The 26,095-nt window shown below is 41.2% G+C and overlaps 1 protein-coding gene across 15 annotated transcripts in view; it reads right to left on the bottom strand.

The window, feature by feature from the left end:
- Positions 1-26,095, bottom strand: part of WNK1 (WNK lysine deficient protein kinase 1) — a 141,476-nt gene that overhangs the window by 8,015 nt on the left and 107,366 nt on the right. For 2 of the 15 annotated variants that reach the window (XM_047787859.1, XM_047787870.1), the window contains 17 exons: positions 20,462-20,611; positions 18,717-19,172; positions 17,567-17,845; positions 16,783-16,880; positions 16,512-16,674; positions 15,650-15,766; positions 15,188-15,361; positions 14,932-14,989; positions 14,669-14,794; positions 12,745-14,162; positions 11,333-11,416; positions 9,209-9,292; positions 8,232-8,292; positions 7,307-7,380; positions 4,891-5,552; positions 4,082-4,281; positions 1,874-2,068 (listed from right to left, as the gene is read on the bottom strand). In XM_047787859.1, the coding sequence (XP_047643815.1) occupies positions 1,874-2,068; positions 4,082-4,281; positions 4,891-5,552; positions 7,307-7,380; positions 8,232-8,292; positions 9,209-9,292; positions 11,333-11,416; positions 12,745-14,162; positions 14,669-14,794; positions 14,932-14,989; positions 15,188-15,361; positions 15,650-15,766; positions 16,512-16,674; positions 16,783-16,880; positions 17,567-17,845; positions 18,717-19,172; positions 20,462-20,611 (4,399 nt within the window). The other 13 variants (XM_047787860.1, XM_047787871.1, XM_047787862.1 and 10 more) reach the window with 10 other exon arrangements.

The following is a 26,095-nucleotide window of genomic DNA, read 5'->3' as shown; positions in this document are numbered from 1 at the left end:
ACAGAAAAGATCTTTATCTAAACTCTAGCAAAGGTTTTCTACTTGATCCTTATTTTATTTTTGTTTTAACACTTTTTATTTCAATATATGTCTATCGACTACCTGCTATGTGCCAGGAAGGCTCTGGCTACTCAGAGAAATGCTGTTTCCCCAGTGCGCTCTGCCTCGTGCACGTGATCTTATCTGGTCTGGCAGGACCACCTTCATTTCACACATGGGGAGATGGGCTGGAGAGGCTGGGTGACTTGCTATTGCACCTTGTTTGGGGGAAGAAAGCTGGGAAATCCCAGCAATTTTGTTAAATAGCCCATTTTCACTTATAGGTGTTGGCCTTTGGTCTTTGATAAGCTTTATGAGAAGAACTACACTGAACCCTTTTTTGAAATACTGATTTTATGGATTTAGAGGGTAGTGGTGGTGAAGGCATCCAATGAAGAGACTCTGGCATCTTTTCAATTAATAGTTATGGCTTAATTGAGATTAAAAAATTAAAAGATTCTAATCTACTCTGAAAAAGAACAGAAAAACAGGGTATAACGTTTACCTGCACCTGTGGTCAAGAGGTTCTCGGTGATTTCTCATGCCAGAGCAAGGGGCAGCACTAAACAGGACTGTGCGTTCGGCATTCATTATGCTGAATGACCTAACAGTCCCTGCAGCCTGGACACCACATCTGCCCTCTGTCAAAGGCCTACTGAGAGGCCCAGAAAGTTACTTTGAAGTTTACAGAAACCTATTGTTATTTCTACATGTTTTATCATAATTACAGAGACCCAAACTTCTGAGGGTAATCATCATTCAGCCAAGCCACTGAGTAGATGATATACAAAGAACAAATGAAAATGGACTGCGTGAAACATCAGATCCAAGCGGCAGAAACACGAGGATGAGGAAGGAGTAAAGGTGTTACACACAAAGAGCCAAGCAGGGCGTACTCAGAAATCGGGTCCTCCTGCCACCAGGTTTGAACGTCACCTGCTCAGACGCACAGTTAAACTTCGCACAGCCTGTGAGAAGGGAGAATGGGGAGGAACAAAGAGAGGAGACAGAACACAGCTACGAGACGTTAGAACCCTGAGGCTGGGGTGGGAGACGTGCTGGGACAGCACAGGCCTGGTTGCAGGAGGAGGACCAGGTCCCAGCCCCTCCACCTGCCCAGATAGCGCTCCTACCTGAAAACACACTCATCTTACGCTCATCTCAGCCAAGAGACAACCTAACCTCCAAGTTTGTGATGCTGTGGCCAAAGCACTCCTACTTTACCTATAGTTTATTTCATTCTTTTCCACCCATACACCCTGCTCCTTTCAATTCTTGTTATAATATTACTAGAAGCTCTTTCCTCTAAAGGAATATTCTGAGTGATCATTAATGAACAACCTATATTTGGAAAGTAGATTATGGGCAAAAAATTGAATTGTAGGGCTGTTATTCATTTTAGCATTCTTCTCTCATACTTAGAAATTTTAAAGGTCTACACTGGCTAAAGCAAACGCATTAGCTCTCAGAAATAGCTAATAATACTCCTTAGAATCTGGTCCAGGAAATCCCAGTTTAGTATTAAAGCTTAAGTTCCAAATTCCAAAGGAGTCATTCATTTGTTTGAGGCCTCATAGAGGCAGAGACATCACTTCTGCTGTAATCCCTTGAAAAAACCTATTTCCGGTAGATGGGAACAGTGATCCCACCTAATCTCATTGTCACCCACTCTCCTTTCAGACCAAAGAGCCATGCAGGTACCAAGCAGCTGGTTCCTGGCCAACGGGTCCTCCGACCACCTTAAGGTGGCTTCTTCATCAGGCTTTTGTCCCTCTTATTGGCACTATCTCCTTTTTAATGTTCTTGGAAGATGGCAGTTGTTTTGATTTCTTACCTTGACCTGGAGCAGAAAGGCTTGGTACTGAAATGGCACCATCACTGGTGAAGGCTGAATAGAGGTTGTCACTGGAGGGAGATGGCTTAAGGGGTTGTAACAGCTGATTCTGCCCAGTCTCTGGGATGTTGCCAGGAGCGGGGAGGGTCTGCTGGGGGTGCAAGACTGATGCTGTACTCTGACCAGACAGGTTACCTGCCAAAAGATACATGGCATGAGAGAACAAGTACAGCTTTCCCCCATACTTAATAGGCAGTGTTCTTACTCCTCCAGTTTGTACCACCTTTGGGATTAATGATGGATCATAAGACATAGGATATAGGAGCAAAGCCTCATTGACAGGAGGAGAGGTAAGCAGTGACAGGAGAGTCAACAGGTAATAGGGCTGTAGGATACCATCCCTAAAGATGTTGAGCTTTGGATAACCTGGATGATTTAAAAGTCTGAGCTGAGTAAGAAGACCAGCACCTGGGGAGTTCTCGTCATGGTGCAGTGGAAATGAATCCGACTAGGAACCATGAGGTTGTGGGTTCAATCCCTGGCCTCACTCAGTGTGTTAAGGATCTGGCGTTGTTGTGAGCTATGGTGTAGGTCGTAGACGCAGCTCGGATCTGGTGTTGCTGTGGCTGTGGTGTAGGCTGGCAGCTGTAGCTCTGGTTGGACCTCTAGCCTAGAAACCTCCATATGCTGAGTGAGGCCCTAAAAAAGAAAAAAAAAAAAAAAAAAGATGATGATGACAACTAGCACCTGCAGTAGACACGAGAGAACTGCACTTTGCCATTTCATGTTTGCTCCCTTTTTCACCCTATTATGACACAAAGTTGAACCATGATACAAATTGGTTCCAGAGACAGTCTGCTTAGTTTTTCCTGCACATATGTCAGATTAAGTACAAAAGAGGTGTCAAAGAGTATATTTTTAAAATTATTTTTGGTCGGTGGCTTTCAATCATTAGCCTAGTGTCTTGAAATGGACTAACTTCTCTATTCCTTAGTAACTAGTGGAATAGAAGTCCATTCAAAAAAATATGTCTATGATATCATTTATATCTGGAATCTAACATAAGGCACAAATGATCCTGTCCACAGAAAAGAAAATCATGGACTTGCAGAATAGACTTGTGGTTGCCAATGGGAAGGGGGAAGAGGAGGGAGTGGGGTGGCTGGAGAGCTTGGGGTTAATAGATACAAACTATTGCCTTTGGAATGGATTAGCAATGAGATCCTGCTGTGTAGCACTGGGAACTATGTCTGGTCACTTATGATGGAGCATGATAATGTGCAAAAATAGAATGTATACAGGTATGTGTAGCTGGGTCACCATGCTGTACAGTAGAAAAAAAAATTGCATTGGGGAAATAACTACCAAAAAAAAAAAAAAAAGTTTCACACACACACACAATGTCTAAATAGAAATCAGTATCTAAATTAGTTGATATCCCTTATAATCCCTTATAATCACATGTCTACTAATGAACTGATTCTAATGTATTAGAGAAAAGGTTTGGGTCCCTGAAAGCCTCCAGAGAATGTAAAGCTGTTAAGCTTGCAACTGCTCTCCAACATATTTATATTAGACCTGAAGAGCAAGGATGAGGTATAAACTTATTTCAGCTGCTTTTACTTTTCAACCAGTAAGTATCTGTTAATATTACCTACCATAGTTCACCAAAGGGTAAAAACTCTATCATAATTAAAAGCAAGCAAACTATAATTCATTATAGATTATAATTTAACTATTTTGTATTATAAACACTAGCAAGTTCTTTAATATAAACAAAAACTTTAACCAAGGAAATATCTATAAGAAATTTACATTCATCTCAACTGCCATTATGATCTAGCCATTCATTAAAAGGAAGATTCTACTTGTACTCTACTAAGCAGAGAACAATGTATTTTCTTCCAATTGCCTAAGAGCCTGGAGAAATGTGCATTCTGTGAGTTAGGAGGCAAAGCTAGTGGTTTTATCCTGAAGAACAACTATAAATAACAGCAACCACCAGCTAGCAATCTGGATTACAAGGGAGTAAGTCACAGTACTACCTGTCTACTTCCATAGACTCAAAAATAAAGAGGTTCTCCAAATATGGGGAGTAGAGAAGGCAAGAAAGCAAGAATATTAGAAAAGTCAGACTCCTTTGAAATTGAACAAAAGTTAACAAGTGTTCAATACGTTATATACACAGTTGGGACAGCCATGGCTGACCTGGTCCAGGGCTTTTATTCCCCAAGGAACTGCTGCGACTAGACTTGCTGCCTTTGCTTTTGGTGGGTCGCCTTCTTCTCCCTGCAAGAGGGGCGGCTGCGGGGATGATAACAGCAGGGGGAGCTTTGCCCAGCCTGGTGTACAAAGATTCAATTTCATGCTTCTGGCGACTCTGTAGGTCTTGGATCTCTTTAAGATGTCTATGAAAGATAACCAAACATAATTCAAAAATAGTTTAACTAACTTCATTCAAACAAAAATTAACATTATTTCACTTCTACTCACATACTTATTACTCACCTATGAATCTTCCCCTCAATGTACTTAATCTAATTTGGTTCTAGTTTGTCAACTTATTTTGCCAGCCTCCACTACCCAAGCCAAATCCCAATAAGCTCCCAGCCAACCACAAATGGATGACCATATGTGAGGAGAAAGATTTTCTGATGTGGAGGCGCTACATACTCAATTTGTGACTCAGATCCGGTTTGTCGAATATGACCAAGAAAACCTGCTACATGGTCTACACCCCAGCACCATTACCAGATTCATCTGGTGAACTAAGAAATAACTTAAGATTAAGTTAATAATAATAAAAAGTTCTATTGATAAAAAAAAATAATGTGGAGAGAGAAACACAAAGGTGCTGAAGCAGTCCTCTAACTAGAAATGCTAAGGGTCCTTATGGGCACGAGAAGCCAGAGGAGACCCACGTTCAGGTCCTTAGCTCCTGCAAAGCACCCTCTCTCTAAGCAAGGGAGCTAGGTCTTCACACCCTCTGCAGTTTTTTCAGGAGAAAATGTACTCACTTTTCTCGCAGTCGTCGCAGCTCTAATTTTAAGTCTTCATCTTCAATATCTGACTCATTGTCACTGCTCATGTAAGAGGAGTTGAATGAATTACTAAGGCTTTGACTCAGGCTCTGGATAGGAAGGCTCTTTGAGCACAGCTGAGGTGGGGAGTGTGGACTACCTGAACCGTCATCGCCATCCCTACTTAAGAAGGCGGCCTCCAGGTCAGAAGATGGCCCATTCAGATGTGAAGGCTCTGACAGTTCAGGCTTTTCTTTCTTTGGTATCACAGCAGGAAGAATGGAATGTTCCAAATCCATAAAAGGAGGAGATGCCACTGGCCCCTCTTTTTTTGCCTCAGCAATCGCATCTTCAGTTCTTGAAACAGAGAAACGACCTACTTTGTCTGCTGTAGTTGTCACCTGAAAACGCCCAACCTTGGTAGGCTGCCCAGCTTCTGACTTTGCTTCTGAGGCCGAAGTCTTATGGGCATTATCAGGCATATCTGAAGAGATGCCACGGATGGCTGTCCCGTTGGGCTCTGGCTTTACCAGGGTACTCTCTGGACTACTACTTGATAGCACTGAGGACTCTGAAGTACTGGATTCAAAATGGACAGACTTTACATCTTCTGACTTATTTTTACCCTCTTTCTGGGTATCGTCCATTGCAACTGAAACCTGATGGAAAGAGACCATAGTGAGATTTAACAACAAACTCTTCAATATTCAATTTTTATTATTTATTTATTATTATTATTATTATTATTATTTTGCTTTTTAGGGCAACACCTGCAGCATATGGAAGTTCCAGGCTAGGGGTCAAACCAGAGCTGCAGGTGGTGGTCTACGCCACAGCCATAGCAACTCAGGATCTGAGCCACATCTGCGACCTACACTAGTGCTCACAGCAACACCGGACCCTTAATCCACTGAGCGAAGCCAGGGATGGAACCTGCATCCTCATGGATACTGGCTGGGTTCGCTACCACTGAGTCATAACAGTAACTCCTTTGATATTCAATTTTTAAAATGGACAATAAAAAAAGACTCATTTTATTTCCTAGTCTGAATAGGCTGTTTATCTGTTTACAAAGACCCTCCATCTCTGATTGTGAAAAAAAACTGAATACCATTATAGAGCATGACATATCTATATTGAGATGTATAAAGTCGATGCAGGTTCTTAGTTGCTGGATAAGCTAAGTAAATGATCTACGTTCATACCCCACACTGTGCACAGGACTCAGAGTCAAGACTTGGTGAAAATAACAATAGGTCATGGAATATTGAAGGTTGCCAGTAAAAAAGAAAAACTACAAAGATTAAATCCAATAAATGTTAAAGGCCAGCTAAGCTTCAAGAATCATCAAAACTAGCTGGAACTAAAAGTAGGATCTAGATCATTGTCCTAGTTTGTCCAATTATAAATACAAACTCAGTGCAGCAACGAACTCTCAGAAACTCAGTTTACAAAGGAGAAAAATACTACCTACTGTCTCCAACTTCAAGTGCTCTTGTGAGAATAATCAGAAAGTAGGTGTTGAAAGCAGGAAAGAAAATTTCAAAGTGTGGCATTATGTATTAAGCTACTTATTTCTCAACTGGGAAAATTATATGGTATCATTTGATGCTGACTCAGTATTCCCACCTTAGAAATTAATCCTAAAAAATTACCCTAAACATGGAAAATGTTTTTATATACAAAGATGTTTACTGTTATTTAGTTTTTATGTTGGAAAAAGCAAAAACAATCTAATGACTGAAAACAGGAAAATGGTTAGGTTAAACCTACTACTAAAGGGGAAAAGGCTCCAAAATATCATTCAGAGAAGCAGGGCCAATTTTAGATACATACTTGAACAGAACAAAAGGAATAGAAAGAGATACGCTCCCAAAAGTGTCCTAAGGATGAGATGGGAGGCAGAAGTCTGACTCTCTACTATTTCTCTTCTAAGTATTCTTTTTTTTTTTTGTCTTTTTGCCTTTTCTAGGGCTGCTCCCGCGGCATACGGAGGTTCCCAGGCTAGGGGTCTAATCAGAGCTGTAGCCACCGGCCTACGCCAGAGCCACAGCAACGCAAGATCCGAGCCGCGTCTGCAACCTACACCACAGCTCACGGCAACGCCGGATCCTTAATCCACTGAGCAAGGGCAGGGATCGAACCCGCAACCGCATGGTTCCTAATCGGATTCGTTAACCACTGCGCCACGACGGGAACTCCTCTTCTAAGTATTCTTTAATTTAATTTGCATGTATTATTTTTAAGGGGGAAAATAATAAAAGCTATAAAGTGCTCTATATAAAAGAAATATATCATTGATGGCAATTAGGTCCTACGAGGTAGATAATAACTTTATTATATACATACTCCCCCAAATTGGGACTTCTTTTTTTAAATTACAGACACAATCTCCCAGAAGTGACTGTCTTACCTGAAATCGGCCCATCTGAAAAACACCAGTTCCTGAAGTAGGTGCTGGGATAGGACCTTCTGTGACTTGAGAAACTGAAACAAGTACATGGAGGAGAAAAAGAATTGAAATCAGCATCTCTTTTTAGTTAGCTCTTTTCCCTTTAGCCAGAAACACAGCAAAATGAAACTACACATCAGAAGAAGAAAAGCTGTTAGAGGCAGCTTACCTCCCTTTCGCCTCAGACTTGCTTTTCTACAAGATACCTCTTTTAGTGTGAAAGATTGTATTACTGGTGAAACATATAAATGATATATACATAATCAAAGAAAACTTATCGTTAACCCTCTACCTTCCCTTATACACGGGTACAGATGACGTGGCACTGTTGTTTTTGTGTGTACTATTTGTTTTTGTTTTCTTGGACAAAGGAGAAAAAAAAAGACATTTAAGTTGTTGGTATGGATAATTTTTACAAAAGTTGGAAATGTGCCTTTTTAAAGAGACAGACTCCAGAAATAAAAATAATGTGTAAACCGATTAACTGTAATCTTACATTTGTATTTCTACCACAATGCTATTTCTATCTGTATCTCTACATATATCAAAAGCTAAGAGGCTGACAATAAATTAGATTTTATAAATATGCTTGAATTTCCTTCTTAGTAAGCATCTGGCCTAGCTAATAACAAAGGGTCTTATGCTAAGAAACCATCATTACCCGCTGGCATGCCACCCTCAAAAAGATGGGAAAGAGCCACACAGTACTTAGGTGCTCTAGATGTTAATATCAATGCAATAGAAATATGTTCTATACTATGTTCTTTAACATAGCCTCGAGTACACCTACAAACTCTTAGGAATATGTCTCGTAAATAATAACCTCTACAATCAATTACAGGAAGGTCTGGAAGTGGTAATATAGAGGAAGAAGGATGCTTCTCACCATCCTTTTGAAGCTGTGCTCCAGCTTCTACAGCTGCTGTTGGAGCCACGACGGACACGGGCTGCAACACACACACACACAAAGATATCACAACATCTTTAGCTTCAGTTATTCTTTTTTCCTGCTGCCTCTCCTCTGCTTTTATAAAGGGAGAAAGAAAGACAGTATACGTGAAGAAACACTTATGTCCAAGGGCATTTTCTTTCTCTTTTTCTATAACTTAAAAATAAGTTTTTTAAGATGTTTAGAAGAAATTTCGAGTCAATCCTTCCAATTGCCTTCTTAATTTTTCTCATGGGATACTTAAAGGTATAACTTAGATATGCATAGACAAGTAGTTTTAATCAGAATATTTATTGTATCACAAGCCTACAAGGAAGAAGTTAAGACTTCACACTTAAAAGTATATAGCCTCCTCCAAAGCATAAATACAAAATCCATAGAACTGATCTATGGTATGACTCTAACCACAGGTAAGATAAGAAAAGTATCTTTCTTTTTTTTTTTTTCCTTTTTTCTTTTTTAGGGCTGCACCCGCCTGAGGCATATGGAGCTCCCCAGGCTAGGGGTCGAGTCAGAGCTACAGCTGCTGGCCTACGCCAGAGCCACAGCAACTCAAGATCCAAGCTGCATCTGAGACCTATACCACAGCTCACAGCAACGCCGGATCCTTATTAACCCACTAAGCGAGGCCAGGGATCAAACCAGAAACCTCATGGTTCCTAGCTGGATTCGTTTCCACTGCACCACAATGGGAACTCCCCAAGAAAAGTATGTTTCAAATCAAATTTTTTCCATAGTTATACCCTGGGTCAGTGTTACTCTTTCATTAATCTGTCTCACTTCTGTTGACTAGAAGAAGCAGACTTTGAACAGATGTTAAAGGTTATCAATAATGGTCTAGGTTACAGTTTATATTCCAGGTACATAATACACTAGGGTTATGGGAAGGTTTCATCAAGGTTTTCAAAACTCACACCAACTGTAGACGTCAGCACAACAGTCTCTGGACTAAGTGTTCTTCTGAGCTGAGCATCAAGATCTTCCAGAGGCTGCTGGGCCTGAGACAAAATCACAGTAAGTAGAATCTTTGGCATAGCCAGAACCCATTTACACAGGACACACTCAATATAATGTATCTGTTTAGTGAATATAAAAACTCAATATCCTAAATTCAACTTAGTTACATTGCTTGAAAGATTACCAAGCTCTCAAAACTGTATGGTCAAGTTCTCAAACCACAGAAAATCTTGGTTACAATTTTTTAAAATGGTTTTGAAGTCTTCTTTCTTACCGTCTATATTTAATGTTAAAGTGATAGAAAAGTTATCTATCCGTCCTCTCAAAAACATATTCTAAAACATGTGATCAGGAGTTCCCGTCGTGGCACAGTGGTTAACGAATCTGACTAGGAACCATGAGGTTGCGGGTTCGGTCCCTGCCCTTGCTAGTGGGTTAATGATCCGGCATTGCTGTGAGCTGTGGTGTAGGTTGCAGACGAGGCTTGGATCCCGCATTGCTGTGGCTCTGGCCTAGGCCAGAGGCTACAGCTCCGATTGGACCCCTAGCCTGGGAACCTCCATATGCCGTGGGAGCGGCCCTAGAAATGGCAAAAAGACAAAAAAAAAAAAAGTGATCAGTTGGTAGATTAACTGTGTCATTCCCTATTTTCTTTTTCAGCTTGGCACATCTTTCTGAAAACTTGTCCTTATATAAAAGATGGCACTAACATATACTCTGTCACTATCTTGGCTTCTATCGACCTCCCCTCTACAGCTTTTCCCTCTCCATACAGGCACCATCCATTTATCCTCATTCTCCACTTGCCTTGTCTGCAGTTTTTTCAACACACTTTGGGCCTGCTTACCAATTGGAAATACATATTTTTAGTGAGAAAACATGTTCAAAACTTGCTATTTACAGACCTTCACAACACATTTTTTTCCCCCAAATTTATCAGCTGATGGAATGGGTTCTCTTTATTATGGCAAGTTCCTTAAATTATGTTTAACTGTACATCTGGGGTTAAAGAAGTAGGGATAAATTCAGACTTCAAATTACTAGCAATACACCATATTTTCCTTATACCTTATTCTAAAATAAATTCCTAACTTAGTTTCAATGTCTACTAGCTTCTCCCATGTCCATCTCAGAAGCTTTTTCATGGTTACAATGCAGTCATAACAAGTACTTCACTTATGGGAATTCAACTAATGTGTGGGGAAAGAGGAATAATAATTTAAATACTGCAGGCAATTCTGACCCCTAGTGAGCAGGACTGAATGTGAGATGGGAATCCCACACCCAAGTTCCTCTCCAAGCAAACTCATGTTAGCTGAGCTGTAGGTTTTTGTATTGAAGATGTAATACATGTTTTTGATAAAGATGACTCTTACATTCAATTATTTCATTAGGTGGTCACTGAAAGATATGCTAAACATTCAAGAAAAAACAGGTGGTACTGAACTCATATAAAAAGGGCATTATCAGTTATCAGGGTGGTACTCTTTTCTCAGGAACTTTTAAAGTTAATTTTGATTACATGTAATTTTTATTCCCACAATGCTAATCTTTCATTCTTTTACAAAAGTATGAATGATAGAAGGAATTATATTTTCTCCTGGCAAAATGTCAACTTTGCTATCTTCCTTTTTCACAGATATGGAAAAACACCAATATCAAATGATTTCTATCATCAGCTATGGTGTTTTTGTCTTTTTTTTTTAGGGCCACACCCATGGCATATGGAGGTTCCCAGGCTAGGGGTCCAATCTGTGCTGTAACTGCCGACCTACGCCAGAGCCACAGCTATGCCAGATCTGAGCCACGTCTGAGACCTACAACCACAGCTCACGGCAACGCTGGATCCTTAACCCGCTGAGCAAGGCCAGGGATTGAACCCCCAACCTCATGGTTCCTAGTCGGATTCATTTCCACTGTGCCACAACGGGAACTCCCCAGCTATGGTGTTTTAAAAGAAAGTTGTTACTAAGTCAAAACCAAAGAGAAGCCAGAAGTCAAGATCATGCAACGGAGAATTTAAATACGCTTTGTGAAAGAAAACAGGGGCACAAAAAGAAAACTGCCAAGTCTTGGGGCACCTGCATTAATGAAGGTCCTGGAAAAGGTGGCAGCTGCTCACTGGGTGGAGTACCAGCTGGAAGTTCAGTACCTAGTGGCAGCACCTATAGACAACGAAGGGAAATTCAAGTCCATGAGACACTAAGAGTAAAGACTGCATACTGGAGAGCAAACCAACTAATTCAAATGCAGAAGCATAAGAACAAAATGTATCCAGTTAAGGCAAGCTTGTCACCTGGGTTACACTCTGTGTCTATCTCAAATAAAGGACATTATAACCATGATACTATTACAGGGGTAACTCTTTAACACCACTAAAATGAACAGGAAAATTTAGTAAAAGCTTATTCCCTAGAGAATAGAGGCTGTCTGAACACAAGAGGCACAGTGCAAATATTCTTGAGCCTCTTAGTTGGTACAGTATTATAAGGCTTTTCTGAGAAAACAAAACAGTCAAAGACAACATGGGGTAGGTCTGATAACAAAAGGCATCAGAAATCTAATACCGTTTAGCAATTTGTACTTTGAGCGAGGCCTCTATATTACCCTATTATAAAAAGAATCTCACATCAATGGCAATGCAGAAAGACGGTTGAAGCATACAATACAGTAGAAAAAACATAGCCTTGTTATTTGGAAAGATCAGAGACTAAAGATGGCAGAATGAGAGGAATCCACCATAGCAGAATTAGAAAACATTCTAGTTATTTTACCCCTAGCATTAGATACTTTTCTTCTCTTCCACATCAAATTCGTCACCAACTTCCAACTTTTTAAAAACTCCAAATTGTATGTCTATGGAATCCAAGCAAAGCACAGAATTTGCTTCATTCTCATGGAAACAGACTGTGAACTGCTGTTGCTCTGTGTAACTGCCAGCAGAAACATTTAGCTGCCAATTCAGAAACAATGCCTACATTTTACCTGATTATATACTCTTAGAAAATCATAGAATATAATTAATCCCAAATCGTGCCATATTTCAAAAGAAAGGATCTTGTGTTCATTATACATATATCCTAAAATCACCTTCAATCAGTTTATTTCATAAATATCAAGTGCCTATTACAAGCCAGCCATCTTTGCTTTTTTTTTTAAGGGCCGCACTAGCAGAATACAGAGGTTCCCAGGCTAGGGAGCTGCAGCTGCTGGCCTATGCCACAGGCACAGCAATACGTGATCTGAGCTGGGTCTGAGACCTACATCACAGCTCACGGCAACACCAGATCCTTAATCCACTGAACGAGGCCAGGGATCGAACCTGCATTCTCACGGATGCTAGTCAGATTCGTTTCCACTGAGCCACAATGGGAACTCCTAGCCAGGCATCTTTGTAACTACATTTCTAATTTGCAAGGCTGAGTTGATAACATTATTCTTATGGGGGGGGGGTGGTCATATTTTTCAAATTATTGCAAGACAAGAACCTTACTGGAGGCTTAGTTGAAGGTGGCTTTGATGGAGCAGTTCCAGGTTTCACTGCTGGTATAGTGCTCACCGGCGTGGAAACTTGCCCAGGTGTGACCACGGGTAGAATTGACAAACCAGTTGTTCCTAATGGCAAACTGGTTGGTGGTAAGCAAGTACTTGTAGTGGAAGTCATGAGTTTTCCTGGTGCAACAGCAGTGGTTGGGACACCTGGTGTGACAGTGGTCTCCACCACTAGTGATGTCTCCAGTGAGACAGAAGCATGCTGTGTTCCAGATGAGCTGTGTTCGCTGAAAAGAGACCGCAGCTTTTCCTCCAAAGTCTTTATATCATCAATCCCAGGAGCTCGAGGCTGTGCATCAGCATCCATTTCAGGACAGTGAGTGTGGGGCTGGTTAGGGAGCAATGCTGGCTGCGGCTGACTGTGGACTAGTGTCTGCTGGACGGCAGGCACACTGGCAGCAGGTTGCACCAGGGGTGGGATGCCAGGTACTTGGGGTAATAAAGGTGCACAGGTCGGTCCCGCTTGGGAAAGGACTGGAATAGAAGATACAGCTGATGGGATGACCAAAGGATGAGCCACACCAGGCTGAGAAACAGAACTAGACACTCCTGCTCCAGGGGAGGCAGAGGAAGATGACGCAGGGAGGGACAAAGCCAATCCAGCTGTGCTGCTATGAGATGCTTTATCTAGTGAGTGTGCACTAACCACTATAGTTTCAGCCAGAGCAGGAGCAGAGGTGCTGCTGCTAAGTGAAAGAGAGGGCTGTGAAGCTACACTTGGGGCTGGAGCAGTGGTAGGAACTGATGCTAATGTGGTTATCCCAGCAGTACTGCCTGATACCTGCTGAGATGATACAGGTGGAGGCTTAGCACCTGGGGCAGCAGTACTGCTCACTGCAGAGGCTGAAGTCATTGCAACTGATATAGAGGGGAAAGTGCCTGTATTAGCAACAATGCTCCCAGGTGTGGGAGCCTGGACTGACAGGGATGTTGTTGACACTGAAACAGCCACAGGTACTGTGATGCTTGAAACCACACTGGAAAGTATCGGGGAATCAGATGCAGGTGGCACAGTGAGACCACTGGAAGAGATTACACCTGTGCAGGTGGCAACTCCAGCAATCCCCTTTTCAGTGGATGCTGTCATCTCAGATGGAGTTACTGATGTGGAAATGTCACTAAAAGGGCAGCTAGTTGCAGGAACTGATACTGAAGGTGTGGCTGCTGCTCCAGCAATGCTACTCATGGAAGGAGGCACTACTGGAAACGTTGGTCCTGTGTGACTAAAGTGGGGAGGTGCTGTACTTGGTCCTTCTGTCATTTGGGCACGTCTAAGTTCAGAAAAGGCCTGCTGTAGACTAAGGGATGAAGCAGAGTGAGACAAGTTCATTCCAGTGCCAGGAGATGTAGAAGCAGCAACTGCAAAAGAAAACAAATTTATAATCAGTCCATTTTAAAAGGGTGGATTCAAAAGACTGTTATAACAATCTATTTTTGGGATGCCCAACAATGCCACATACAAACAAGGTATACAAAAAAAACCTCTCCCAAGGAAATGAAAGGCCCTAAAACGGCAAGGTGAAATAGTACTTCAATCAAAATAAGCTTTCTTGTATGAATATTTATTTCTAAAAAACCCTTGAACTATATACAGTAGTACACTAAATGGAAAAACAAACATGTAGTACTGTATCTACGTAGTAGCTATCATAGTAGCCAGTATGGCCATCCTTCTGTGCTCCTGCTTAAATGCTCTCTTTTCACCATCTATTTCCCTTCACCATGTTTGTCTGTTGGATACAGTCCCGATTTTCCACTCTCCTTTATTGTTTATGGCATCACTGAACTACTGCTTGATGACCAAGCTTCCAATATAGGAGAGACGCTGTAGGATTTATACATATGTGGTAAAAGCAATTTCTTACCTGTATCTGATATTTCACTGGTGAAAACTTTTGATTCTCGTAATCGACTTTCCGGCACAGGACTTACTATAAACCGTCTTCCAGCAGAATGAACAACTTGAGTTAAAGAACTGGTAGGAAGGCCTGCTTAAAAAGAAACAAACTACTTAATGACATTATTATTATATATATTGTCATGAACATAAAGCTTCAAGATGTCCTTATTAGCACAAAACTTCTTAGGTCAAAGAGAAGAGCAAACAAGCCAAAGAAAAGAAATTTACCTATTTGCTGTGGCATGGAAGATGCAGGAATTGGTTGTTTGAACTCTCCTTCCAATTTCTACAACAAACACAAGTGATTACGTTCATTCTCTAACTCAACAAATGATCAGGCAAAAAGCAAATCGCCACATGCAGAAAACCTCAATGTTAATAATCTCAGTTATAGGTGTAATGAGGTACCATGGACGTTTTGCATGGCAAATTTAGCCAAATATTTAAAATAAACAAAGCTTCACTATGGGAATGGTGAACCTACTTGAGAGCCTGAAAAGCCATAGTCATCCTTTCCCTGTAGATTCTCCAATCCCTGGTCACCCTCCGGCTCCACACTGACATCCTCACTGAGCATCTCGTCAGCTTTTTCAATAATTTCCCGCACCTGATCCACAAATGCCTCTCTCTCTATTGCCAGAATAAAGTCATTGTTCACCTATAAAAGAAATGCGACATCAGTCTAATTAGTACAATGCTTCTTAGGCTTTAGGTCATTCAATCATCACTTTCATGACTTCTGCCCTCTCTGCACACCACCTGTATTATTTATTTGATTTGTAAGTCAGTTCTTCAATACCTAGTCACACATGCCCTAGACAAAAATATCTCTAAATCACAGGTTTGGTGTGCTAAGTATGGAACATAATATCACATATTTGCCTGGGGCAGTGGCTACAACGATCAAGTACTAAGGAAACATTTGGAACTCTAAACTCAGACATACCATAATTGTTGCTATCTCCTCTGGGTTGTCTCCATCCAAATCAAATTTGAATGTAACCATTTTCCGATTGTGAGTCTCTAACTGACATTCTACTACCCGATCTCCTTTATTTGAAACCTAAAAAGAAAAAAGAAAGCGTACTTCATATCTCATAAGACCATACTCAGCTCTGTTAGTGAATGTGAGAAAGTAATGCAGGTTATCATTTGAACTTAAACTTAATGTCACCTCTATTCCTTGAAGCACTGGTATGTTGCGCCTCTTAAATTACTAGCAAGAAGACGTTAAGAAAACATCAGCCTTTGTGTTACTCATCTGCTGAAGAGTTTGGAAGAAATATAAGGTCTTTGTTTTACAAACAAAAACTCTTTCTTTTTTTCCCCAAAAGGTAAGTAGTGCCTTCTCATAGAAATATGGAATTTAACAATATCATCTGGGTGACTAGAAGATCCTGAACTTTCATCACTACCTCCAAGCCTTAGAAATATTTAAATGAGAAGTTCCTGCCATGGCTCAGCGGAAACAACTCTGATTAGCATCCATGAGGACGAAGGTTCAATCCCTGGCCTTGCTCAGTGGGTTAAGAATCTGGTGTTGCCCTGAGCTGTGGTGTAGGTCGCAGATGTGGCTTGGATCCCGCTTTGTTGTGGCTGTGGTGTAGGCCAGCAGCTACAGTTCCAATTTGACCCCTAGCCTGGGAATCTCCATTTGCCATGGGTGCAGCCCTAAAAGGAAAACAAAAACAAAAACAAACAAACAAAAAAACCCCATAAAAAACAGAGAGAGAGAGAGAAGAAATATTTAAATGATATTAACTTGATATTAACTAACTATATGAAACTCAGAAGTTAGCAATACTTACATTCAAAATTCTCAATTTTGGGCGTGAAGTCTTTTCATGACGAGAACGACTTCTTACAGATTTTCGATAATGTCGTTTTATAGTTCTCCCTTCATGCCTTCCACTGGACGATGGGACATTCTCGTTGCCATCACTCATACCTGAAGCAACATCTGAATGTGCACTTCAGAAAAAAAAGTTCAGTTCACAATGAGATTTCAAGGTTAGATATTTTAAATTTTCTTACCATCCTACCTACCAGCCAAGAAAGGAGAATTTTACTTTCACATACCTGTCTATAGAAGAGACCAAAGTGGTTGGTTGTGTAGGCTGTGGTGGTGCTGCTGGAACTGGCTCTGGAGGAGCAACCTGAGAGACTCCCTGAGTACTCTGTGAACAGGAAGGATAATTCAAATCTTGGCAGTAATACAGTTTATTTATTATTGACCATGCCCAATAAACTACTCTTTTTTCCCCTTATCCCTCCCCTAAGTCCTAGAAGCACTAAATTTACTAGTCATTCTTAATATTCAGCATCTACAGACAGTCGTCTTAAATTTGCAAAGAAGTTTCTAAGCCAGTCTCTGGTACAGACTGTATAGTGTGCCATCAGCCAAGACAGTTGCTAGGTAGTGAGAAACTACAACCCGCCATGCAGCCAGCATCTCACCAGAATGCACAATAGGGCAGGCAGAGCACAGTGCTAAGATGGCTCAGGGCTTTCTCCAAGTGGGGCAAAAATGATCTCTGGGAGCATAGCAGGGTAAGATACTCTGGTGACTGCCAATGGCAGGAATTTGTGAAAGGATAAGAACAATGGCTAAAGGGCTAGCTAGAGAAGTGAAGTGCTAGTAGGGTTAATCTTCTCCAAGGCACACTCACTTCCCAACAGAACAGCCAGTGGCAACAAGGCCCCCACACTGGCATTTCATTCTGCTGTAAGAAAAAGTCATTCAGAAGTTAGTTTGAAATAGTTTCCAAAAGAATTCTAACCTAGGGAACCTACGTTTCTCCTTTGTCATTTTTATCCCATTACACATATGTTTTCGATATAAACATGCAGAAATTCCATTTACCTCCAGAGCTGCTTGCTGGGAGGATGTAGTGGGGGCTTGGGCTAAACTCACTGCTGGCTGGGAAACTTGAATCTGTCCTCCTATACTGCCCACAGGAACCAAAAGATTTGATTCTGCATAAGATTGCACCACTGTAGGAAAGTAACCTGGTGCAGCCAATGCTTCTGTTGGCCTAGGAGGAGATAGGACTGTAGAAGGAGTGCAAACAGAAGCCACGCTGGAGGAGGGAGCAATATTTGAATCTCCTGGGTACTGTGGTGGTAGTCGAGGTGGGAAGCCCTGTGACAGAAACGAGGAAGGGAGTTAGTGCAGGTTGGGTCATCAAGTGAGCAAAATAGCAAGACATGCAAGAGAAAAAAAAAAGGAAAGCATGTAGCAAAGAAGAATAGTTGCCCAATCTCCTCCTGATATTTTAAAGAAATGAAACGGTTGACTGATTTCAATTTAGGGGACAGGACTATAAGCAATTGTACTTTAACTTGCTATTTTTTTTCTCTCCTGGAGACTATTACTAATATTCTTTCTTTCTTTTTGCTTTTTAGGGCTGCACATGTGGCATAAGGAAGTTCCCAAGCTAGGGATTGAACTGGAGCTGTAGCTGCCGGCCTACACCAGAGCTACAGCAATGTGGGATCCGAGCCACACCTGTGACCTATATCACAGCTCACTGCAACGCCGGATTCCCAACACACCGAGCGAGGCCAGGAATTGAATCTACATCTCATGGAAACCAACTGGATTCGTTACTGCTGAGCTACAAAGGGAACTCCCCGTGCTAATATTCTAAATCTAAAACCTTGAAGCTTTTTATTGATACCATGCGGGCTACCCATATTTACTTCTCCTATAAAAAAAGGTAGATTGATATATTCCACCACTGGCCATATCTAGCTTTCCATCAGTTTACACTGAATACTGAGAGAACCATTTTCTCCCAAGAGGTGTCCTGGGGAAAATGGAAATGAATCATTAGACCTCATCACCCTATCCTTTCCCAGAATGTTACTATTTTAGCTCCTTTAGTTGAGATCAGCAACTTCCATTACTGCTAGTTACTCTGACATTCAATTATTAGATTTTCAAATCCTTGATGCTCTATTACTGGAACCAAACCCTCTGGCGCCCTCCTTCTTGCCAACCAACACAATACCTGATAGAGAACATCTCCAGAGGGAAGTGGAGCCTCAGCAGTCTGTCCCAGGTTAGCAGGTATCCCCATGGACTGAACTGCTGTTTGTAGGAGCTGTGGGTGAGCCTGACTTGGCAGCTGAGTCACAGGCTGCAAGAGGGTTGGAAGCTGACTAGGAACCACAGTGGATCCCCCTGGGACTGCAGCTGCTGCAGCAGATGAAGCCAAGGTGAGCAGAGGCTGATTAACGCCAGCTGCCGCTGTGACAGGAAGGGGTGAGAAGCCTGGCTGAGCGGCAGACACATGAGGAGCAGAGGGGACCTGAGAGACGGGGTACTGAGGGAGTAAGGAGGGTGGGAGTGGCTGTCCCACAGGGAGGAAGTGAGCACCAGAATGGACCGGAACAACTGAGGGCTGTGTCGCAACTGAGATCTGAGGTTCGCCTTGGATAGTTGGTACTGGCTGGGAAACTGGAAGCTGGGAAGGTAAAGAAAAATAAAACAGATAGACTTAAAAAAAAAAAAAAAAAAAAAAGCAAGGCTGCCAAAAGCAAGTCTTATGTATTAGCCAAAAAGGAAGAAAATTAAAACAAACATCACACCCCTGCATATATTAGTTTAAGTTAATATGCCACAAAAGAGCAGGGAGAAGACAGCAGGAGATAGGGAGGCTGACAGATTGGCTAGTGTTCCAAATCTTTTGCTGCAGAAAATTTTGCTAGTGCTCCAGCATTCAACCCTTCTGTATGAAAGGTTAACTTTATAGCTTGACTGAGATATATTTCACCTACCATAACCTACTAGCATGTTTGCTTGTCATATTTCACTAAATCTGTGACTTGCTATTACCATTGTTATTGAAATTCAAAGGATTTCCTCCTCAGTGAAGTTAGTGCTCATCCACATTGCTTCTATAATTTTTAAGTCTAACACAGGTCTGTGAAAGTAGGTCTAATTACCATATTTCACTGATTCTAGGATACAATTATCCCGTTTCAGCACTTGGACATTTAAACATTTATGAAATTGACATATCTTATAATTAATGGTGCGTCAGCTCTCAGTATTACATAAAATAATGGTGCATTTTATGATTGACAGTATCTCAAATGTAATGAAATATGCCAGAAACAATACACTATGCCAAAACACAAGCAAAACAAACCCCACTGTTAAAGCTGAAAAAAGGTCATTCAGAAGGGCTTATCTTCTACAGAGTTACTTTTCAAGTACCTAGAAAGATGACCTAGAAAAAACCCTGTTCCATATAAAGTTTTGTTGTTTTTTTTATGGCCGTACCTGTGGCATATGGAAATTCCTGGCAAGGGAATGAATCCAAGCCACAGCGGTGACCTACGCCATACCTGTGCCAACACCAGATCCTTTAACCCACTGTGCCAGGCCAGGGATCGAATCCGCACCTTCGCAGTGACCTGGGCTGCTACAGTCAGGTTCTTAACCCACTGCACCACAGCAAAAACTCCCATCTAAGGGTTTTTTATGACTGTCAGTAGGCAATGAGGGAAGGAAGTGATGTATAAATCTACATGAAAATACTGCATAATCACAATTGCAAACCTAGAATATTAGCTATAATTGGCACAATTCTAGAAAAATGTCATGGGTTCAGTTACTATTAGCCAATGCATATGCACAAAAGATGTGATTTTTTACTTCAGTTTTACAGTGAAAATAACCAACTTTCACCACTAGAGAAGGTAGAAGCCTATACACACGAAGTCATATGGCATTCCCTTAAGTGTTTACCTGTTTTCCTGCTGACACAGGAGGCAACACCTGTGGTGGTTGAGGCTGACTTGCTGGCTGTGCAGTCGTGGGCTCACTGGGGGCTGACGTCTGGGGAAGTGAATACTGCACTGTCTGCTGAGAGGGGGCTGTCTGCTGTACTCCTTGCTGCTGAGAATAAAACGATCATTTAATTTTGTTTCAAATCACTAATAGCATGTTTCTAAGGAAGTACATTTGCCTATCAGTGTCTAAAAAAGATGGCAATTTTAGTAATTAAGACATGAACAAACCCGAATTCATCAAATCTACTTTACATATCTTTTTCACCTGGTGTTCTTCATTTGCGATGGTACAAGTAAGAACACTTAACCAATGTTTCAAAGCTTGAGTCACCACTGGTTCTTCACCTAACACGCCCCGCCCCCACCCAGTAGCAGGTCTGATAGTTATACACACACACCTTCAGATACTATGTCCAAAGAGACCTTCTCTCCTCCAAATTCCCTCTCCCTTTGTTCCAATTTCTTTTTCTTTTTAAAAAAATTTTTACTGTCCTTATCTGTGGCATATGGAAATTCTCTGGCCAGGGACTGAATGTGAGCCCTAGCTGCAACCTGTGCCACAGATGAGGCAATGTAGGATCCTTTAATTCTCTACGCTGGGCTAAGGATCAAACCCGCACCTCCACGGTGACTGAGCCACTGCAGTTAGATTCTTAACCCACTGCACCACAGTGGGAACTCCTGTTCCAGTTTCTTGAGAGAAGCTCTCATTTTGGTCCTATATTAACTAACCCGATCCCTTCCTTTAATCTATTTTATCAACTGTATAATTAAATTGCTTAAAGAATAGCTCTGATAATAGCTACAAAATGTGAGAAAAGCACTGAATCTGGAACTTTAGCTTTACTATTTATCAGCTGTGATACATTAGAGATTGCTCATTTTACTGCCAAAATGAGATTTCCTTCTTTAAAAACATGGACACTACCACTTAACTCGAAGCAGGGCAAAGGGAACGACTACTGAGAATCAACCATGTGCTAGACATTCTGGTATAATACACCTTAACTTAATGCATGGCATGTAACTGCCCCCAAACACGAAATTTTGTTGGTCAAGAATAGGTGTTTTTGTTTCGTTTTGTTTTGAATGAGCAGCCACAATAATGATCAAGTACCTTTCTAAAAATTCTGAAATAACATTAATTGTTATGAGTATGAGTAAGAATAGCCAACTGACTGAGGCAGCAGAATAGACAGGGAAAATGATGAATATTGGCTTGCAGTTTCTGCAAACTTACTAAGATTAAACAAGAACGAGTTCTGGAGTTCCCGTCGTGGCGCAGTGGTTAACAAATCCGACTAGGAACCATATGGTTGTGGGTTCAGTCCCCGCCCTTGCTCAGTGGGTTAACGATCCGGTGTTGCCGTGAGCTGTGGTGTAGGTTGCAGACGCGGCTCGGATCCCGAGTTGCTGTGGCTCTGGTGTAGGCAGGTGGCTACAGCTCCGATTGGACCCCTAGCCTGGGAACCTCCATATGCCACGGGAACGGCCCAAGAAATAGCAACAACAACAACAACAAAAAAGACAAAAGACAAAAAAAAAAAAGAAAAAAAAAGAACGAGTTCTAATAGTTTAACACACATTATAAGAGGTAAAAGATTTTAAGACTGGATTGCTTTGCAGGATCTCTGGAAACCACAGAGAGACATTTTCTCAGTACCATTTTATAAGGCCTTAGACTAGAAAAGTTGTTGGCTCACAGTGTCTTATTTATTACACTAGCCTATCTGTATCTGTAAAGCTAAAACGTCATTTCTGACTAGGAAAAGCATTAGCTTTCTAGAGGTTAATTCATAATAGATATAAGAAACATTCTGCTCAGAAGAGATTATATAATCTCTCTCCTTTTATGACATAATTGGTTAGTAGTTAAATGGTAGGTAAGTTAAATGGTAGGTAAGTTATGGAGTCAGACTACTTGAATTTAAATTCTTTCTGTCTCTAATAAGCTAAGTTTGGGTAAAGTCTGACTCAGTTTCTCCAGATCTTGTTTCAGCTTCTCCATTTGTACAATGGAAATAATGATAGCATCTATATTTAAAGGATTCATATTAGGATTATATAAAAATACAGGCAGAGCCCTTTGCACATTTTATATAATGATGAATATTATCCTTACTTATTTTGTAGAAGTTGACACACACACACACACACACACACACACACATATATATATATATATATATATATATATATATCTACCATATTATTTAGGTTCCCTGAAAGGAGCCATGTATGGTACATCTGGGAAGTCTCTCAGTGAAGGCACATGGCCCTTCAGAGCATGAACTCAATTAGGAAAAAAAAAAGCTGTTTAATTACTCAGTGTGTATGTGTATACCGTCAAAAATGAGCAGTTTGGAGTTCCTGTCATGGCGCAGCGGTTAACAAATCCGACTAGGAACCATGAGGTTTCGGGTTCGGTCCCTGCCCTTGCTCAGTGGGTTAACGATCCGGCGTTGCCGTGACCTGTGGTGTAGGTTGCAGACGCGGCTCGGATCCCGAGTTGCTGTGGCTCTGGTGTAGGCTGGTGGCTACAGCTCCGATTCAACCCCTAGCCTGGGAACCTCCATATGCTGCGGGAGCGGCCCAAGAAATAGCAACAACAACAATAACAACAACAACAACAAAAGAAATAAAGGACATACAATTCAGAAAGGAAAAAATAAAACCGTTTAAAAAAAAAATGAGCAGTTTTACAGAGATATACACCCTCACTCTTTGCTTAAAAGAAATAATAGGCATACATGCCAGTTATATCTCAGAGCATTTACGGAGAAGAGGCACCTCTAGGTAGGCCAGGAGTATATGGTATTTTTTATTTTTGTTTTTGCACAATTACATTGGTTAATAATCAACACTTTAGCCAAACAAGTATTGTTTAGCACAGTAGACTGGCATCACACTTTGCATAAAATTGCCTCATGAAACCAGTTTAAACAGACTATATTGACTATGTGCTATCTGTTAGACATAGGTGCTTGATGGACGAATGTTCATGAGCTTTTAGTTGAACAGAAAGTAAGAAATACCCGAAGATGCTACATGTGCTCTATAAATGAAATTATTAACTAAGTAGGGTAGGGTAACTCATGACCTTTCTTGTGATGGCAAAATACTAAGTTTTCTAGTAGGAGAAAGCTATTTTAATACCTCACTAAGACATAGCATGCTACTATTTTTGATTAAAAACATGAAAAAAAGCAATCTCTTATTCATTATATACCAGAAACACAAGAAATAAATTTCAGCTAAAGTGTATCTTTTCCATCACATTAATAAAACCAGAGACTATGGTTTCCTAAGGTGGGGTGGGAACTAAAAGTACAAAACAAAACAAACAGCACACCTAAAAATAGACAGACTCTAATTACACAGCCCAGAATGTTTACAACATTTCTTTTCTTTTCTTTTTTTTTTTTTGGTCTTTTTGCCTTTTTCTAAGGCTGCTCCCACAGCATATGGAGGTTCCCAGGGGCTAGGGATCTAATCAGAGCTGCAGCTGGCAGCATACGCCAGGGTCACAACGTAGGATCTGAGCCGAGTCTGCGACCTATACCACAGCTCACGGCAACACTGGATCCTTAACCCACCGAGCGAGGCCAGGGATCAAACCCGCAACCTCATGATTCCTAGTCGGATTCATTAACCACTGAGCCACTGCGTGAACTCCAACATTTCTTTTCTATCTATGAAACTGCAGAAGAAAAAACAAACAAATGCAGCTTCTGGGCACTTCTGCAGAGTCACAAGTCCCTGCAGAACTTCAATACAGAAAAAAGAACATTTTCTAAGAAATCTTTGAACTCTGGCTGGCAGTTTTAATTCTATTCACCAGCTGGGTATGCGACCCTGAAAAAGTTAAATACTCTAGACTGCTTACACTTATATAAAGCATCTGAAACATGAATTTCTTTCTTTTTTTTTTTGTCTTTTTGTCTTTTTGCCATTTCTAGGGCCGCTCCCGCGGCATATGGAGGTTCCCAGGCTAGGGGTCCAATCGGAGCTGTAGCCACTGGCCAACGCCAGAGCCACAGCAACTCGGGATCCGAGCCGCGTCTGCAACCTACACCACAGCTCACAGCAATGCCGGATCGTTAACCCACTGAGCAAGGGCAGGGACCGAACCCGCAACCTCATGGTTCCTAGTCGGATTCGTTAACCACTGCGCCACGATGGGAACTCCTGAAACATGAATTTCTGATGCTACTGTAGAAATAGCCATTTAGTCATATCTTTTCCCAGAAGAGTCAACTACCTAATTCTTTTTTTTTTTTTTTTTTTTTTTTGCTTTTCAGGGCTGCACCTGCAGAACAGGGAGGTTCCCAGGCTAGGGGTCGAATCAGAGCTGCAGCTGCTGGTCTACACCACAGCCACAGTGATGCAGGATCAGAACTGAGTCTGAAACCCACACCACAGCTCACAGAAACACTGGATCCTTAACCCACTGATTGAGGCCAGGGGTCAAACCCACGTCATGGATACCACTTGGGTTCATTACCGCTGAGCCACAATGGGAACTCCAACTACCTAATTCTTTTAACTTGACATTTATGGAAGTGTCCTCCCTTCCCATGCATACATTTATCACCACTAAACTCAATGGCTTTTCTCACTGTCTTTTTTATTACATGCCCAAATATAAAATACCTAACAAACTCCTTTGGAAAAGGAAAAACAGGGCACACACTTAAAACCACACATTTTATTTCTGTTGGCCTGTGTCCAAGGTAAGCAAATTAGGAGACTGCTAGCCATGATAATGTTTCTGTACTTACCTAGCTTTATGTAACTTTTAATTTGCATTCTTATTAGGGGTCGTTAATATAATTAAACCTGCTAAGGTTGGCAAAAATGTGACTACTTGAATTTTAACTATATATAGATTGAGAAACTTGTCTTGAAGAGCAGGAGCAAGACAAAACAAATCTCGCCCCTTCTATTCTATAAGACAGAGGTGCTCGTCACAGATAAAATGTATATATAGGCAGACAGCAGAGTTACTGCAGGTTTGGTTCCAGACCACTGAAATAAAGTGAATATCACAATAAAATGCGTCACATGAACTTTTTGGTTTCCCAGTGCATATAAGTTATGTTTATACTTTACTGTAGTCTATTAAGTGTGAAATAGCATTATGGCTGAAAAAAAAATGTGCAACATTAATTTAAAAATACTTTGATGCTAAAAGATGCTAAGCATCACCTGAGCCTTCAGCAAGTCATAACCTTTTTGCAACAGTACATCAAAAATCACTGATCATATATCATCGTACCAAATATAATAATGATGGAAAAGTCTGAAATACTGTGGGAATTACCAAAATGTGACACAGAGAGACTACATGACATGTGGGACTGGAAGCAGGCCATTTGAAATGAGAATTTAAAATTTTGTTTCAAAAATTAATAGAAACATGCCAACTTAGAATTTGATGGTGTTTTTTTTTTTTGGCCACGCCCACAGGATGTGGAAGTTCCTGGGCCAGGGATGGAATCTGCACCATAGCAGTGACCTAAGCTGCTGCAGTGACAATGCCGGATCCTTAATCTGCTCAGCCACAAGAGAACTCCTAGAATTTGGTGGC

This window comes from Phacochoerus africanus, chromosome 7 (genome assembly GCF_016906955.1).
Source record: "Phacochoerus africanus isolate WHEZ1 chromosome 7, ROS_Pafr_v1, whole genome shotgun sequence".
In the NCBI taxonomy this organism is placed as follows: Eukaryota; Metazoa; Chordata; class Mammalia; order Artiodactyla; family Suidae; genus Phacochoerus; species Phacochoerus africanus.
Note: the sequence above shows the minus strand (reverse complement) of the source record. Positions and strands in the feature narration are given on the sequence as shown.